The sequence below is a fragment of the Macaca thibetana genome, chromosome 2 (assembly GCF_024542745.1).
Source record: "Macaca thibetana thibetana isolate TM-01 chromosome 2, ASM2454274v1, whole genome shotgun sequence".
In the NCBI taxonomy this organism is placed as follows: Eukaryota; Metazoa; Chordata; class Mammalia; order Primates; family Cercopithecidae; genus Macaca; species Macaca thibetana.
Window position 1 is genome coordinate 5,139,001 of NC_065579.1, and position 17,474 is coordinate 5,156,474.

Sequence of the window (17,474 nt, forward strand, 5' to 3'; positions counted from 1 at the left end):
ATGTCCTCCTGACAAGCAAGCAGATTCCACAGAAATCACTGGAACTGAAACCCTGGAGCAAACAGCCTCTCCTCTTCCCATCCACCCTAATCTATACAGGTGCAGGAGGAAGATGAGGGCGCACTCCCCACAGCCTTGTAAATTAGAGTCCCTCAGACTACCTAACCAAAATGCTGAATTTCCCAACTTCTTTTCCAACAAGAAACATGAATTTCGATGTCAACTCTAACAATTTGGGGTTCTTAAAATTTCTTTCAAAACCATATATAAATAGTTTTTCATCCCTCTGGCAAAATGGCCACCCTCGGGGAAAAGGAAAATAATATTTATAGTAGAAATAAAATGTGATGAGATTTTGTTAAGATCTTCTGCTGGCTCACTCAAAAGGCTACTGCTTCTCGTTCAAGCTGCCACAGCAAATCTATGTTAGCAGGGGAAAAAAAAATTTCATTGGCTCAATGATAAGATAATATCAGTAAGCAATTTATATTAAAGAGCCTGCCATCCATCACAGGAATCTGCAACAGTAATGATGCACTGAAAATAAGTATTTACCCCAGGTTTTCTTTTTCCTTCTCCCAAATTCCTTCAATATCAATACCTCGTTGGTAAACTGTTAATAGTATTTTGTTCTTTGTCTTTTTGGAAACAAGCCCAGGAATGAGAAGGCACCAACAGCAGCTGTCACAAACCCAACGGTACTTATTGCTCGGTTGGCCTATAAGGATACAAGAAGCAAACAAAAAACACATCATATACTAAAGACATCTCAGTGTCCTAAATGAAGCTTTAGCCTGTTTCCTACACTGAACATCTGTTTTAATGTATAATGGATATATTTAAAGTTCAATGCAAAATTAAAATTCTGCATAAAGATGAAGAAATGTATAATTTTTATAATTACTTCAAACATGTAGATATATACATGTGGGTATATATTCCTCATATTTTTAAAGCACTCTGACAGTTTATAAACTCATTATCAACACAGTTCCCATTAGTCATAAACAGTACACGGGTGAAAGAGGTTAATATACCACTCCTGTTTTGCAAAACTTGGGATATCATAAGTAATTTGCCTGAGATCATTCCACGAAGATGTTTAAAGATAGGCTGAGTCTTCTAAAACACACACTCTTCTCCTGTGCAGCTCCGGCCCCTTAAATAAACACTTTGTGTTGGCTGGGTCTACACCAAGGTAAGTATCATATGAGAGAGAGAGACAGAGTGTGTGTGTGTATGTTTCTCTAAGGAGTGTCTATTAGCAAAATAATTCAGGGATGTCATCTGAGCTGAATACCCATAAGCTGTTATTTGGTAGACACAATTTCTCTTCTGATAAACAAACTTCAAAAAAGCCAATACTGATGTTAACTATCATGTCAAAAATTAATTTCTCATGTAGACAAACCACTCTCAAGATCAATTGTCCATAAAGGAAGTCAGACATTTATAGCTTTAAGGGTATTAATCATCATGATGATGAGGGAACTAATGAATATTCATGGTTTTCTTGGCACTCAACTAATATTGCCTTCCATTCAAATGGGTTTGAGTGCAATTTTATGACCCAGAGGTCACATTCAGATACTTCAGAATTATCAGGTACTCTGAAAACATTTGTTCTCTCTGGGATTTAAGAATCAGATCTTTCAAATAAAGCAAAATATTTTTCCCAAATGGCTCTGGGGAACCAGTCTAAGAGCTGGAAAGCCTAACCCAGGTCATATTTGAGCATGCCCTCTGTCTAACCACAGCCTTCCGCCATGGGGCCTGCCACTCACATGTTACTACAACGCAATGCTACCTCCCTAACTGCAGCTTCCCTTTTAGGAACAGGCACAAGGGCCAGGGCCAGGAAAGAGGCACACAACAGGAATCTTAGCTCCACGTGTTTGCAGCATGTGTTCACTCCACTACACCATCCTGTCGTGGGCAGAGACTAGGCCTGTAATTGTGACCCACTCTCTCTGCTCCAACCCCCAGATGCCAGGGAGAATGGTAAGGGCAAACAACTTGGCACTAGCCCTGACAAATCCTGTTTTACTTTATAATTTTGATTTTATTTGATTTCTTATCTATTTTATTTATATTTTAATTAATCCTTACCTAAACTATTTCCTAGGAGAGAGTCGGAATTCACTGTAGCACAGAGCTGCCCACATACCATATTCGGGGGGCGGGGGAGAAGAGGCAGGAGGATGCAGGATATAAGATAAAATCCCAAAGAAGGGGAAGAGTCACTAATTAAGACAGGGATCAAGCCCAACCCTAGTACAATTCCAGGCAGACAGTGAGATCCCAAGAAGGTCTAATAGAGAGAAATGGGATAGTCAAAAAAAAATACGAAGGTGCAATCAGTGTCTTTAAATAGAGGTGTCAAATGGTAGCAGGGTACGGCCCTTGGAAAACGGCAGGGTCCTACAGATAGTGTGCCCCAGCGAGGTGCAGCCCTGACTGACTAGGTATCTTTCAGCCACTACAAACACAAGATGTTAACGAAAGCCCACAAATTTAAGAGGGCTGGTTGGGGGATGGGCAACCTGATCCCAAACCATAATCCCTAGAGATGACACAGGCCAGATACCACGATCATAAAGCCACTTTAAGCAGTGCCACTTTAAGACAGCTTCCCCAATTCCAAATGTTAATTTATTTCAAGTCTCATTCTAGATAATGAATCTCATGTAATTGGGACAATCCATTGGAGTTAGGAGTAATGGGATGTGATGTGCAAGATTACAACATCTCAGGATGTTCTTGGTGAACCAGCATGAACGAGAACTTTTACTTCATGGCTTACTTTGGATTATAAGGTCACCAAATCCAACTGTGCATTCTTTATCCTTTAGAGGGCTTTCTGTCCATGTGCCATAATAATGGCCTCATTCTAGGGATCTGTACCTGGCCTAATGAAACATTAGCTGAATCTGGAGTGGCTGTGTCTAGACAGCAGTGTCGCGGGGACACAGATGTGTGGCAGGTTTATCAAAACGCTCCTTCCTGAGGCATCCTAAGGCTGTGGTCATATGTACTGAAGCACCATCAGAATGTGTTCATGTGTTGCCTCGGCCAGGCCTACTGAAGGGTGTCAGAATCTTTGAAAAAGATAGAGACATTTTCATAATTTGGTCTATGAGAGTACAAAATGTTGTTAGAAATTTTGAAAAATACATAAAAGATAAGACACAAAGTGAGAGAAAACAACTGTAGAAGACAAATCTGATAAAGGAGTGTTATCTAAAATATAAAAAGAACTCTTGAAATTCAACAATAGGAAAATGAACAGCTGAATTAAAAAACAGGCAAGATCATCAAGAGATATATCATCAAAGATGACATGCAAAGAAGCATATAAAAAGATGCTCAACATTACATGTAACTAGGCAACTGCAAACTGAAACAAGATGCCTATTAAAAAGGTTAAAATTCAAAATACTGATAACATAAAATGCTGGCAAGGATGTGGAACAAGAAGAACTCTCATTGCTGAGACTGCGAAATGCGAAATGATACACTCATTCAGGAAGACAGTTTGGCAGTGTCTTACAAAACTAAGAATATTCTAACCACATGATCTAGCAGTCACGCTCCTTGGTACTTACCAAAAGGAGCTGAATACTTATGTCCACATAAAAACCTGCACATGGAGGTTTATAGTGGCTTTATTCATAATTGCCAAAACTTGGAAGCAACCAAGATGTCCTTCAGTGGGTGAATGGATAAATAAGCTGTGGTAAATCAAGGAAATGGAATACCATTCAGTGCTAAAAAGAAATGAGGAATCAATCCACAAAAGTATATGAAGAAACCTTAAATACATATTACTACGCGAAAGAAGCCAATCTGAAAAAAGTCACATGCTACATGATTTCAGCAACATGATATTCTGCAAATGGGAAAACTATGGAGATGGTAAAAAAAAAAAAAAAATCAATGATTGTCAGGGATTTGCAGGGAAGGAAGGATGAATAGGTGGAGCGCAGGAGTTTTAGGGCAGGAAAATTATTATTTATAATACTATAATGGTGGACTGTGTCATTTTAAATTTGTCTAAACCATAGAATTCGTAACACAACCAGTGAACCCTAATGTAAACTATGGACTTTGGTTGACAATGATGTATTAATGTTGGTTAATCAATTTTTCACAGTGGTATGGTAATGATGATAGAGATGGCTATACTGGGTGGGGAAGGAGGAGAGAGTTCTACACTTTCAGCTCAATTTTGCTATGAAGCTAAAAACTGCTCTAGAAAATTGAATCTATTATTTTTTGTTTCAAATACAGAAAAGCACAAAGAAGAAAAAAAGATGAAATCATAATCTTACCCTTCTTACCTTTTTTATGCCTTACTAGTTTTTAAATAGCCATTCCCCAAGAAAACATTTCTAAGCTCAAGGGCCCTAAGCTTAAAAGAATTCAAAAAACTAATCTAATATTAGCTATTATTAGTAGTCATACTATTAGTTATTGATAATAATATATAATCCAGTTGCTGTTAGATCAAGATTTTATTGACTATGTTAACAAAGATCTATAAAATTCCTGGATACCATTATGAAAAGTAATATCCACTATGGGCATGCTATTTATTGGGATGGATAATACATAATACAGTATGCTGAGAGACCTCAAATATCTCCATAATCTTTCAAACGACCTGTGTTGATTAGAGGACTGATAAACAGTGGGTCCAAGGACACTCCACTAATAATGGTGATGATGGGGTTCTCACTCAGGTCCGTGAACACCAAAGCTTAGGTAGGCTTTTAAGGCTGTCACTGCATCATCTTCATCAGAACCTGCCAGAAACAGGTTCTTACTATTTGTTGAAGAAAAATTAAGTTTTCATGGGTCTTGGGTCTAGATATGAAAGGTGAAATGATGATGGATTACAAGTTACAGTCAAGTAAGAAGATGGCTCTAATCTCTTTTTTTAAAACATTTAAAAAGTATTGCTTATTTGTAACCACTTTACTGAAAACTGGCTGACATGCAAAAGGCTGTAGATGTTTCATGTGTTCAACTTGATGTATCTGGAGATAAGTATACCCCCATGAAACCATCATTACAATCAATGCCATAAAGTTTATCCATCACCTCCACCATGAAAGCATCATCACAATCAATGCCATGAACTTATCCATCACCTCCACCATGAAACCATCATCACAATCAATGCCATGAACTTATCCATCACCTCCACCATGAAACCATCATCAAGATCAATGCCATGAACTTATCCATCACCTCCACCATGAAACCATCATCAAGATCAATGCCATGAACGTATCCATCATCTCCACCATGAAACCATCATCAAGATCAATGCCATGAACGTATCCATCACCTCCACCATGAAACCATCATCAAGATCAATGCCAGGAACGTATCCATCACCTCCACCATGAAACCATCATCAAGATCAATGCCAGGAACTTATCCATCACCTCCACCATGAAACCATCATCAAGATCAATGCCATGAACTTATCCATCACCTCCACCATGAAACCATCATCAAGATCAATGCCATGAACTTATCCATCACCTCCACCATGAAACCATCATCAAGATCAATGCCATGAACTTATCCATCACCTCCACCATGAAACCATCATCAAGATCAATGCCATGAACTTATCCATCACCTCCACCATGAAACCATCATCAAGATCAATGCCAGGAACTTATCCATCACCTCCACCATGAAACCATCATCAAGATCAATGCCATGAACTTATCCATCACCTCCACCATGAAACCATCATCAAGATCAATGCCATGAACTTATCCATCACCTCCACCATGAAACCATCATCAAGATCAATGCCAGGAACTTATCCATCACCTCCACCATGAAACCATCATCAAGATCAATGCCAGGAACTTATCCATCACCTCCACCATGAAACCATCATCAAGATCAATGCCAGGAACTTATCCATCACCTCCACCATGAAACCATCATCAAGATCAATGCCATGAACTTATCCATCACCTCCACCATGAAACCATCATCACGATCAATGCCATGAACTTATCCATCACCTCCACCATGAAACCATCATCAAGATCAATGCCATGAACTTATCCATCACCTCCACCATGAAACCATCATCACGATCAATGCCATGAACTTATCCATCACCTCCAAAAGCTTCCACCCACTCCCTTTGTTGGTTTGTGCTAAGAATACTTAACATAAGATCTAACCTCTTAGCAAATTTTAAAGTAGGCCACATAGTATCATTAATCATAGGCCCTATGTTGTACAGTATATCTCCAGAACTTATTTGTCTTGCATGACTGAAATTTTCTACCCTTTGACTAACATCTCCTCATTTCCAAAAATAAAATAAGTAAACAAATAAAAAATTGCTTGGTTAGTGCAGTGAACAACTTTGTCATTAACAAAGAAGAAGAATGGAACCTATTTCTATCTATACACCACTAATTTTCAATGCAAAAGTAAGCAGGAATTTGTGTGTACCCTCTATGTTCTAGCTCAAAAGCAATTTATTGTTACATGTGAGCAGAACATTCATTATGTTAATACATTTCCTAATGAGAATGAATTTCCAATTATTTCCTAATGAAAACAAATATATCCTTTCATTATGTTCTATCTCCCATTTTCCCACACCTTTTTATTTAAAAAGCATTTTTTAGATCTAATTAGCATACCACATATTTACCCGCTGAAATAATGTAGCTCAATGTTTTCAGTATATTCATAGACTTGTACAACAATCACAATTTTGAAACTTTTCATCATTCCAAAAAGATACCTCTTACCCTTTAGTAGTCTCCCCTCATTTGCCTCGACCCCCTCAGCCCCAGGCACCACTAATTTATTTTGTCTCTATAGATTTCCCTATTCTAGGCATCTCATATCAATGAAATAATATAATATGTAGTCTTTTGTGATTGGCTAAGTAGGCAACTTGGCATATGTTTTCAAGGTCCATACTGTAGCATGTATCAGTACTTCATTTCTTTTTATTGTTGAAAAATAATCCATTGTATGGATATACCCCATTTTGTTTATCCATTGCCCATTAGATGGATATTTGAGTTATTTCTACATTTTGACTATTAGAACTGATGCTGCTATAAACATTCACGTGCGGGTTTCTGTGTGGACATATGTTTCATTTATCTTGGATATATACCCAGGATTAGAATAGCTGAGTCATATAGTAATACTACATTTAATTTTAGAGGAATTGCCACTGTTTTCCAAAGGAGTTATATCATTTTACATGCCTACCAGAAGTGCACGAGAGTTCTAATTTCTTCACTTCCTTGCCAACACTTACCATCTTTTGTATTATAGCAATCCTATTGGCTGTGAAGCGAAATCTCATTATGGCTTTGATTTACATTTCCCTGATGAAAATACATACTCTAGATATGTATCTGAAAAGGGTCCAGTATCCAGAGTACCTAAAGAAAACTTACTACTGAACAATAAAAAGGCAAATAATCCAATTTAAAAATGGGCAAAAAGGCCGGGTGCAGTCGCTCACACCTGTAATCCCAGCACTTTGGGAGGCCAAGGCAGGCGGATCGTGAGGTCAGGAGTTTGAGAACAGCCTGGCCAACATGAGACCAGCCTGGTCAACATGGTCTCTACTAAAAATACCAAAAAATTAGCTGGGCATGGTGGCAGATGCTTATAATCCCAGCTACACGGGAGGCTGAGGCAGGAAAATAACTTGAACCCATGAGGCAGAGGTTGCAGTGAGCCAAGATCGCGCCACTGCACTCCAGCCTGGGAAACAGAGCAAGCCTCCATCTCAAAACAAACAAACAAAAACAACAACAAACAAACAAACAAAAGGGCAAATAACCTTAATAGGCATTTCTCCAAAGGTGATATACAAATGGCCAATAAGCACATAAATTGATGCTCAACGTCATTAGCCATCAGGAAAATGAAAATCAAAACCACAGTCAATTTGAATCTTGGGTATAGGGAAGGGTAAGTAGGATTTTGAAAAATTAGGCTCAAGAGGTGCAGGGTTTAGATAACAGGAGGCTTTGCTAGGCTTCTTATACATGCCATTTTCCCAAGCTTTTGTGAGAAGAATTATAACCTCATTTCTTACTCAGGATAGAAATGTATAACTGATCCACCATTTCAAAATACTGGAAGTCTTCGATAAATCTGAATTATTAAAATATTATGGTATTATCTTTCAAATTTTTAGTCACCTTTTAAAAAGTTTTCATAGGTAACAACTCACTGGAGTTTAATCTATTAAATTATTTTTCATATTTTAATATTTTAAATGAACACTTTATATGTATTTTGGATGAAGAGGACTTTCTTTTGATAATAGTTTTATATATCCATTCTCTTGTATCACCTTAATATTCATTTTTAGTTTACTGGACTGGTGGGACAACACATAGGGAAAGACAAACATGCTGTTAGCTAGAAATCCATCACACTACTAAACAATGGCAGTAACTGACAAAATTGTAAAGTACTTTAAAAATAAAGTCAATTAGTGTATCAAAAGTCATCCCAGAGCTCAGTGAATCAAACATCTACTTAAAGGCACAAAATTTCATTGAAATTAGCAATTTCAAGGAAAGAGACAACATTCACAAGCCCACTAAGACATGTCATTAGTTAGCCTCTGTCCACCAATGAAAAAAAATTTAAGAACAACCATCTGTGATATTGGTAAACTCCCACTGAAAAAACTCAACATCCTTTCCAGCGTATTCTTTTCAGTATATGAGGTCACTGATTTGAAACTGCTGTATGGTGAAGTAACAGGAAAAAAAGAAAGACTAAAGGCAGTAAGACGGACAGAATGCTATGGTCTTGATTCTACTTCAAGTCCCTTCTAGCTCAAAATTCACAATATCCATGTTTTAGTCTCAGTTTGATTACTAACTCGTTGCAGGACCTTGCAAGTCCATTCTCTGTTCTTCGGTGTTCTCATACTTTCTGGTTCTTTTCATTTGGTTTGAGACCTGGGAACCTTATCATAGCCAACAGTTATTCTTTTTTCAATGTAAGAATATCTCCTAAAGAAAACTCACCTGCTGTGAAACTCCTTCTCCATAGCGAAGCAATGTCACAAAATGTTCACAGTTGTTGACAAGTAAGTTATAGGCCACTTCCTGTCCAATTACAAACTCTGATCGCTTTATAATTTCTTCCACAGGGAGAGGGGGGTACGTTTCATCGTATTTATTGTTTATCCTGTATGTGTCATTTCCCACAACATCCTTCAAGAGCTGCATTTTCACCAGGGCCTTACTGCTGAATACAGACTTGGCGCTTGTAAAGGACACAGGAATGCCATCTATAAAGGAGAATTCTGGTTAGTAAGGTATAGTGACCCAGTCCAATGAACTCTAATGCCATCTAAAGACTTTGGAAATGCTGGCATGTCTAAACCTAGCCCTGTTCCTAACTTATTATTAAAGCAAAGCCACTTAATCTCATTAGCCTTAAGCAGTTATTCTGTAACTTAGCAGTAACACTTACTATTGTATGAGTGAGAATATAAGAAAAACTTTTTGAAAATGTATGATGTTCCCATAGAACAAATTGGGTGAGAACACTCTACTTACCCTTGGGAAATAAATTCTCTGTAAACTGGTATTATTAGAGATGTTGGTATGTGTGTCTAACATAGATACAGATAAGATTATTGTCCACTTTTTCTATAAAGCAGTTTTTTGCTCAGCATCTGAACCCTTCCAAATTAATCTTATAGAGTGCACTGTTATTAGTAGGCACAGCCTAGTGTCTAAGCTCCCTAAGCGTCTGAAACTTGTTTTTCAACTAAGCATCAATTTGGGGTCCAATTTCCTATTCCGAAACCTGCATGGTACCTCAGTCCTGTGAGAGGACGGTTGAAGTCAGGCTGGGGTCCTGCTTTTTTCCTGCCAGTTCCTTCGGCCAAAAAAAAAAAAAAAAAAAAAAAAAAGCCCCCTAACTCCTGAGCCTGAAGCTAACTTGGTAGGCACTGTCTACCAGACATGGCCCCAGGCAGTGACCTACCCACTTATGACAATGCCCCATGCCCCACACTCCACCTTGGCTGCCTCTGCACATAAGCATTTGCTAGTCCACCAGGAGCTACTGTATCTTTGGTCTGACAATGTCAGTACCTTAGGTTGGAGAGATGATTCCTCAGGGTAGAGGTCTAAAGCCAGGCTCCGGTCCTTGTCAGACTGCCCACAACTGCTATGTTTGGCCATGTTCAGGTCAACCATGAGAGAAAGAGTCTCCTCATAACTAGCGTTTAGAAACTTTCTCTTTTAGTAATGACTAAAAGCAAAACTTTTTTTCCACTAGCCTTCTGTCTGTCCTTCTTCTCACAGAATGTGAGGTGTTCCAGTGAACATCTTACACATTGAAAGTTCTCACACATTACAAGTCCTCAGAGCACATATCTCCCAGTTAGAATTACTAAACATATTTTTAATAACCACATGCAAAAATTAGAAAATTAAAATTTGGAGAGGTAAACTGGCTAGGAAAATGTATCACAGTAGTTAACAATAGAATTGAGTATCTATCTATAGGACCAAAGCTGAATGCTCAAACCACAATAATATGGAATTTAAGGCATGAAAATAAGAAAACAGCATGAATATGTCATATTGTTTTCCAGGTATGAAAACTGCAGAGATAATGTAGATGTAGAGGGTTGCTTAGTATTAACCACTAGACTTTGGAAGCTCTGAATCATAAATATCATTTCGTTTGTCAGTTTCACTTATAATATTCTAAAATAAGAGGCAAATACTTTAAAATGTTGCAAAAAACCACTTCATTAAAAAGTATCAGAAGTTCCCAAGATAATAAAACTTAGGTCTATAAATACTTAAGGTAACCTGAGGAAAATACTCCAGGTTATTTATCTGTTATCTGCATACACTTTTTTTTTTTTGTTTTTTTGATATGGAGTCTTGCTTTGTTGCCCAGGCTGGAGTGCAGTGGCACAATCTCAGCTCACTGCAACCTCCACCTCCTGGGCTCAAGTGATACTCCTGCTTCAGCCTCCTGAGTAGCTAGAACTGCAGGCACCTGCCACCACACCTGGCTAATTTTTGTATTTTTTGTAGAGACAGGGTTTCACCATGTTGGCCAGGCTGGTCTTGAACTCCTGACCTCAACTGATCTGCCCACCTTGGCCTACCAAAGTGCTGGATTACAGGCGTGAGCCACCATGTCGGGTCTGCATACGCTTTTTATTAATAATTTGTGCTCATTTTTAAACATTTATAAAATACAGAAAAACAAAGCATATAAATGTACACAGGTATCACCCATTATCCCACCACCCAGAAGTAACTGCTAGTATTATTTTGATATACTTCTATTAGGACATTTACTAACATATGCATAGGTGCATGTACATGTCTGCACTCCCGCGTGTACATATTTTTTTTTAGCAAACTGGGTATATGACGTATTACATTTTTTCAACTTTTATTTTGGATTCCGAGGTTACATGTGCAGGTTTGTTACATGAGTACATTTTGTGATGCTGAGGTTTGGCATATGGATGATCCAGTCATCCAAGTAGTGAGCATAGTACCCAATACATAGTTTTTCAGTCCACACCTTCCTCCCTCCTCCCTCTAACAGTCCCAGTGCCTATTGTTCCCATCTCTATCTCCATGTGTACTCAATGTTCAGTTCTCGCTTGTAAGTGAGAACATAAGGTATTTGGCTTTTTGTTCCTGCATCAATTTCGTTAGGATAATGGCCTCCAGCTCCTCCACCCATGTTGCTCCAAAGGACATTATTTCCTTTTCATGGCTGTATAGTATTCCATGGTGTCTCTGTGTGTGTGTGTGTATGTGTGTGTATATGTGTGTGTATCACCTTTTCTTTATCCAATTCACTATTGATAGGCATCTAGACTGATTCTGTCCTTCCTATGTGAATAATGCTGTGATGAACATACAAGTACATGTGTCTTTTTGGTAGAATAATTTATTTTCCTTTAGGTATATACCCAGTAATACGATTGCTGGATCAAATGGTAGTTCTCTTTTAAGCTCTTTGATAAATCTCCAATCTGCTTTCCACAGTGGCTGAACTAATTTACATTCCCACCAACAGTGTGTATACATTCCCTTTTCTCTGCAGCATCACCAGCATCTGTTATTTTTTGACTTTTCAATAATCACCATTCTGACTGACGTGAGATGGTATCTCACTGTGGTTTTGATTTGCATTTCTGTGATGATTAGTGATGATGAGCATTGTTTCGCAGGTCTGTTGGTTGCCTAAATGTCCTCTTTTCAGAAGTGTCTGTTCCTGTCTTTGGCCATTTTTTTTTTTTTAAATTTTTTATTTTTATTTTTTTTTTTTTTTAAAATTTATTATTATTATACTTTAAGTTGTAGGGTACATGTGCATAACGTGCAGGTTTGTTACATATGTATACTTGTGCCATGTTGGTGTGCTACACCCATCAACTCGTTTTTACATGTTGATTAAATTCCTTGTAAACTCTGGATACTAGACTTTTGTCAGATGCACAATTTATGAATATTTTCTCCCATTTTGTAGACCATTTATTCTGTTGACAATTTCTTTTGCTGTGCAGAAGCTCTTTTGTTTACTTAGGTCCCACTTGTCAATGTTTCTTTTTGTTGCAATTCACTTTGGAGACTTAGACATAAATTATTTGCCAAAGCTGATGTCAAGAAGTGTGTTTCCTAGGTTTTCTTCTGGGACTTCTATAGTTTGAGTTTCTTTTTTAATTATTATTATACTTTAAGTTCTAGGGTACATGTGCACAACGTGCAGGTTTGTTACATATGTATACATGTGCCATGTTGGAGTTCTTCATTTGAACTTTTAGTCCATCTTGAGTAAATTTTTGCACATAGTAAAAGGTAGGGGTCCAGTTTTTTTCTTCTGCATATGGCTAGCCAGTTATTCCAGCACCATTTATTGAATAGGAAGACCTTTCCCCATTGCTTATTTTTGTTGAATTCGTCAAAGACCATCAGATGGATTTGGGTGCTTGGCTTTATTTCTGGGTTCTCTATTCTGTTCCCTTGGTCTGTGTGTCTGTTTTTGTACCAGTGCCATGATGTTTTGGTTACTATAGCCTTCTAGTAGAGTTTGAAGTTGGGTAATGTGCCTCCAGCTTTTTTTAGTTTTTGCTATTTGGGCTCTTTTTTGGTTCCATGTAAATTTTAGAATATTTTTTCTAATTCTGTGAAGAACGGCATTGGTAGTTTGATAGAAATAGCATTGAATCCGTAGACTGCTTTGGGCAATTTGAGCATTTTAAAATTATTTCTTCCAATCCGTGAGCATGGAATGTTTTTCCATTTATTTGTCTCATCTCTGATTTCTTTTAGCAGTGTTTTGTAGTTCTCCTTGTAGAGATCTTTCACCTTCTTGGTTAGATGTATTCCTAGGTATTTTATTTATCTGTGGCTACTGTAAATGGAATTATGTTTTTAATTTGGCTCTCAGCTAGAATGTTATTGGTGTATAAAAATGCTACTGATTTTTGTACACTGATTTTGTATCCTGAAACTTTACTGAAGTTGTTTATCAGTTCCAGGAGGCTTCTGGTGGAGTTTTCAGGGCTTTCTAGGTACAGAATCAAATATTCAACAAAAAGAGGTAATTTAACTTACTTTTTTCCTATTTGGATGCCTTTTCTTTCCTTCTTTTGCCTCACTGCTCTGGCTAGCACTTTCAATACTATGTTGAACAGGAATAGTCAGAGTGAACACCCTTGTTTTGTTTCAGTTCTAAAGGGGAATGACCCATTCAGTATGACGTTTGCTGTGGGTGTCTCATAAATGATTCATTATTTTGAGGTATGTTCCTTCAATGCCAATTCTGTTCAGGGTTTTTATCATGAAGGGATGTTGTATTTAATCAAAGGCTTTTCTGTATCTATTGAGATGATCATATGGTTTTTGGTTTTCACTCAGTTTATGTGGTGAATCATATTTATTGATTTGTGTATGCTGAACCAATCTTCTATCTCAGGAATAAAGCCTACTTGATTATGAATTAACTTTTTGATGTGCTGCCACATTTGGTTTGCTAGTCTTTTGATGAGGATTTTTGCATCTACGTTCATCAGGAATATTGGCCTGAAGTTTTCTTTTTTTGTGTCTCTCTCCTGATTTTGGTATCAGGATGATGCTAGTTTCACAGAATGAGTCAGGAAGGAGTCCTTCCTCCTTGAGTTTTCAGAGTCGTTTCAGTAGGATTGGTACCAGTTCTCTGTACACCTCCTGGAATTTGGCTGTGAATCCATCTGCTCCAGGGCTTTTTTTGGTTGGTAGTTTTTTATTTGTTATTGTTACTTATTCAATTTTGGAACTTTTTTCCTGGCTCAATGTTGAAAAGTTGTGTGTTTCAGAATTTGTCCATTTCCTCTAAATTTTCTAACTTATGTATATAGAGATGTTCATAATAGTCTCTATGGACCTTTTGTATTTCTGAAGGGCTGGTTATAATGTCATCTTTGTCATTTCTGATGGCACTTCTTTGGATCTTTTTTCCTTTGTTAATCTAGATAGCAGTCTATCAATCTTGTTTATCCTTTCAAAAAACAAATTATTTGTTTCATTAATTTTGTATGGATTTTTGTATCTCTATTTCTTTCAGTTTTTCTCCAATTTTAGATTTATTTTGTCCTGCTAGCTTGGGGTTGGTCTTCTTTTTTTTTTTTCCTAGTTCCACTATGTGCAATATTAGGTTGTTAATCTGAGCTCCTTCTAACTTCTTAATGACTGTGTTTAGTGCTATAAACTTTCCTCTTAACACTGATTTAGGTGCATCCCAAAGATTTTGGTAAGTTGTGTCTCTATATTGATTAATTTCAAAGAACTTTTTGATTTCTGCCCTCATTTCATTTTCCACCTGCATTCTTCAGGGTTCTCTAGAGGGGCAGGACTAATAGGACAGATGTATATATGAAAGGAAGTTTATTAAGGAGTATTGACTCACACGACCACAGGTGAAGTCCCACAATAGGCTGTCTGCAAGGGGTGGAACAAGAAAGCCGGTCCAAGTCCGAAAACCTCAAAAGTAGATAAGCCAATAGTGAAGCCTTTAGTCTGTGGCCAAAGGCCCGAGAGCCCCTGGCAAACCACTGGTGTAGGTCCAAGAGTCCAAAAGCTGAAGAACTTGGAGTCAGATGTTCAAGGGCAGGAAGCATCGAGCATAGGAGAAAGATGGAGGCTAGAAGACTTAGCCAGTGTAATTCTTCCACAGTCCTCTGCCTGCTTTTATCCTAGCCTCACTGGCAGCTGATTAGATGGTGCCCACCCAGATTGAGGGTGGGTCTGCCTCTCCCAGTCCACTGACTCAAATGTTCATCTCCTTTGGCAACACCCTCACAGACACACCCAGAACAATACTTTGCATCCTTCAATCCAATCATGTTGACACTAGATATTAAGCATCACACATTGATATTGAGGACCAAGCTGTTTAATTTCCATGTTTTTGTGTAGTTTTGAGAAATCTTCTTTGTATTCATTTCTGTTTTTATTGCACTGTGGTTCAAGAGTGTGCCTGGTGTGATTTCAGTTCTTTCGAATTTATTGAGACTTGCTTTATGACTGAGCATGTGGTTAATCTTTTTCAAATACATATCATATTAAGACCATCTTCCCTGCAATAAAACATGTCCAGATATAAGACTTTTAACGGCTGTTACAGATGCTGTTATTTATATCTATCCAGCACCAAATCCCACCATTGCCTATTTATTCCTGGAAACAACTCTGTCTGAGCCAATCACAGTATTCCATTCTCTTGGGCACAGTGATAGTCTGGCAATGAACATGGGCCTCACACCGGAGCGACTGGAGTCTGTCTCCATGGTTCTTTAACTGTAACAGGTAGTTACAGTTAGCTCTTTCGTGTTGGGTCAAAAGAACCTAAAAGTCAGAACCTAAAGCTGCCTATGGTCATCAGTTTAGTTTTTTAAAGAGACATAGTCTGGGAAAATGAAGAGAGCATATAGAAAAAAAATGCAGATGTGTGACGGAGAGTCTAAATAGTGGTTAAACCCCTAGACGTAGGCATCTCTGAGGCCAGCACCACCTCTGCTCTTTCTGCAGTTTCCCTCCATGAAGCAATGAAGATTCCTCAGTAAAGAATATTAGATAACTAATATTATGTGGCTAAATCTTAATTTATTTAATCATTCCCCTATCGAACATATGCCATTGTCTACTTTAACCATTATAAATGACACAGAAGTGAATATCATTACATAGAAATGCTTGTCTACATCTCTAAATACTTCCCCAGAATAGATTCCTAGAAGTACAATTACAGGGTCAGAGAATACGAACCCGTCTAAAGTCCTAGTCCTTATCAGTTTATATTACCATCAACAATACCTTTATGTTCATTTCACTATATTCTTATCAACACTGCTTGTTATCACTTTTTAACCTTTGCTAATGAGATAGGCATGAAATATTTTATTGGTTTATTTTACAATTCCTAGGCCAGAAAGTTGAAATTTTTTCAAAAAGTGTATTAGTTTTTGCTTCTCTTCTTTTACAAACTGTTCCTAATTCTTTATCCATTTGTTTGTTGAGGTTTTACTGTCTGCTGTCCCCCCTTGACCTCGGATACTATTGCTACAGATAGCATCTGACCGGTTTCTTTACCTCTTTTATGTTTTTCCTCAAATGTCACTTTCTTAAGAAATTTTCCTGACCACTTCATTTAAAATCACAGCATCTCCACCCACCACGTTCTGCCCTCAGCACTTCTCATCCTACCTTCTTATTTCTTCTGTATCACTTATCACAATTTTAACATTTGTGTAACTTGCTCATGGTCTGTCCCTGCTTACTAAAATGTAAACTTCACCATGCAGGGAGATGTCTGTATACCCCCAGCACTTAGAATAGCATTCAGAACATACTAGGTGATCTACAAATAGGTGTTGAATGAATTGAAATAACCTATTTGTGTGATATGTAAAGACAATGAACCTTGCCATGTTTGTGGCAAATATTTTTCCCAGCTGGTTATTTACTTTTTAATTGTAATTTTTTAAATCCAGAGGCTTTAAAATTTAATGTGAATGGCCTTTGTGATTTCTTCAATGCTGCTTTGGTTTCAGAATATCCTTCTCTAAACCTAGATTAGTTAGATTTATCTGCTTTCTATATTTTATTTCTATTTTGTTTTGTTTATTATTTCACCCATGATTCCTTCCTGTAACAAGAACACTAAAAATCTGCTCCCAGGAGCCACTGGAAATAAACCTCACCTACAGGCGCTATGTTGATAACATAACCATCACCCAAGTACAGGGCCCAGTGCTGATAGCCAGGACGGAACACTTCGATCAAGTCCCCTGGGCAGGGGTTGCCAGGGTAGTTCAAACTGAAGCAATCATTAAACGCCATCTGCAATGACAAACACAAAGAAGAACTAGCTAATACAACTTGCCAAAAGAAAATCAGTTT

General features: G+C 37.7%; 1 protein-coding gene and 1 long non-coding RNA gene across 2 annotated transcripts in view; both read right to left on the reverse strand.

Moving 5' to 3' along the window:
* Positions 1-462: 462 nt before the first annotated feature.
* PLAAT1 (phospholipase A and acyltransferase 1) overlaps positions 463-17,474 on the reverse strand; it is a 36,260-nt gene continuing 19,248 nt past the window's right edge. The window contains 3 exon segments of the mRNA XM_050779235.1: positions 463-718; positions 9,066-9,331; positions 17,276-17,414. Coding sequence (XP_050635192.1) covers positions 617-718; positions 9,066-9,331; positions 17,276-17,414 — 507 coding nt within the window. The 3' untranslated portion in view covers positions 463-616.
* LOC126948007 (uncharacterized) lies at positions 5,110-6,112 on the reverse strand. The gene is made up of 5 exons (XR_007723303.1): positions 6,054-6,112; positions 5,854-6,003; positions 5,704-5,753; positions 5,404-5,653; positions 5,110-5,303 (listed from the first exon to the last, which is right to left on the reverse strand). It is a non-coding gene; the product is annotated as an uncharacterized LOC126948007 (long non-coding RNA).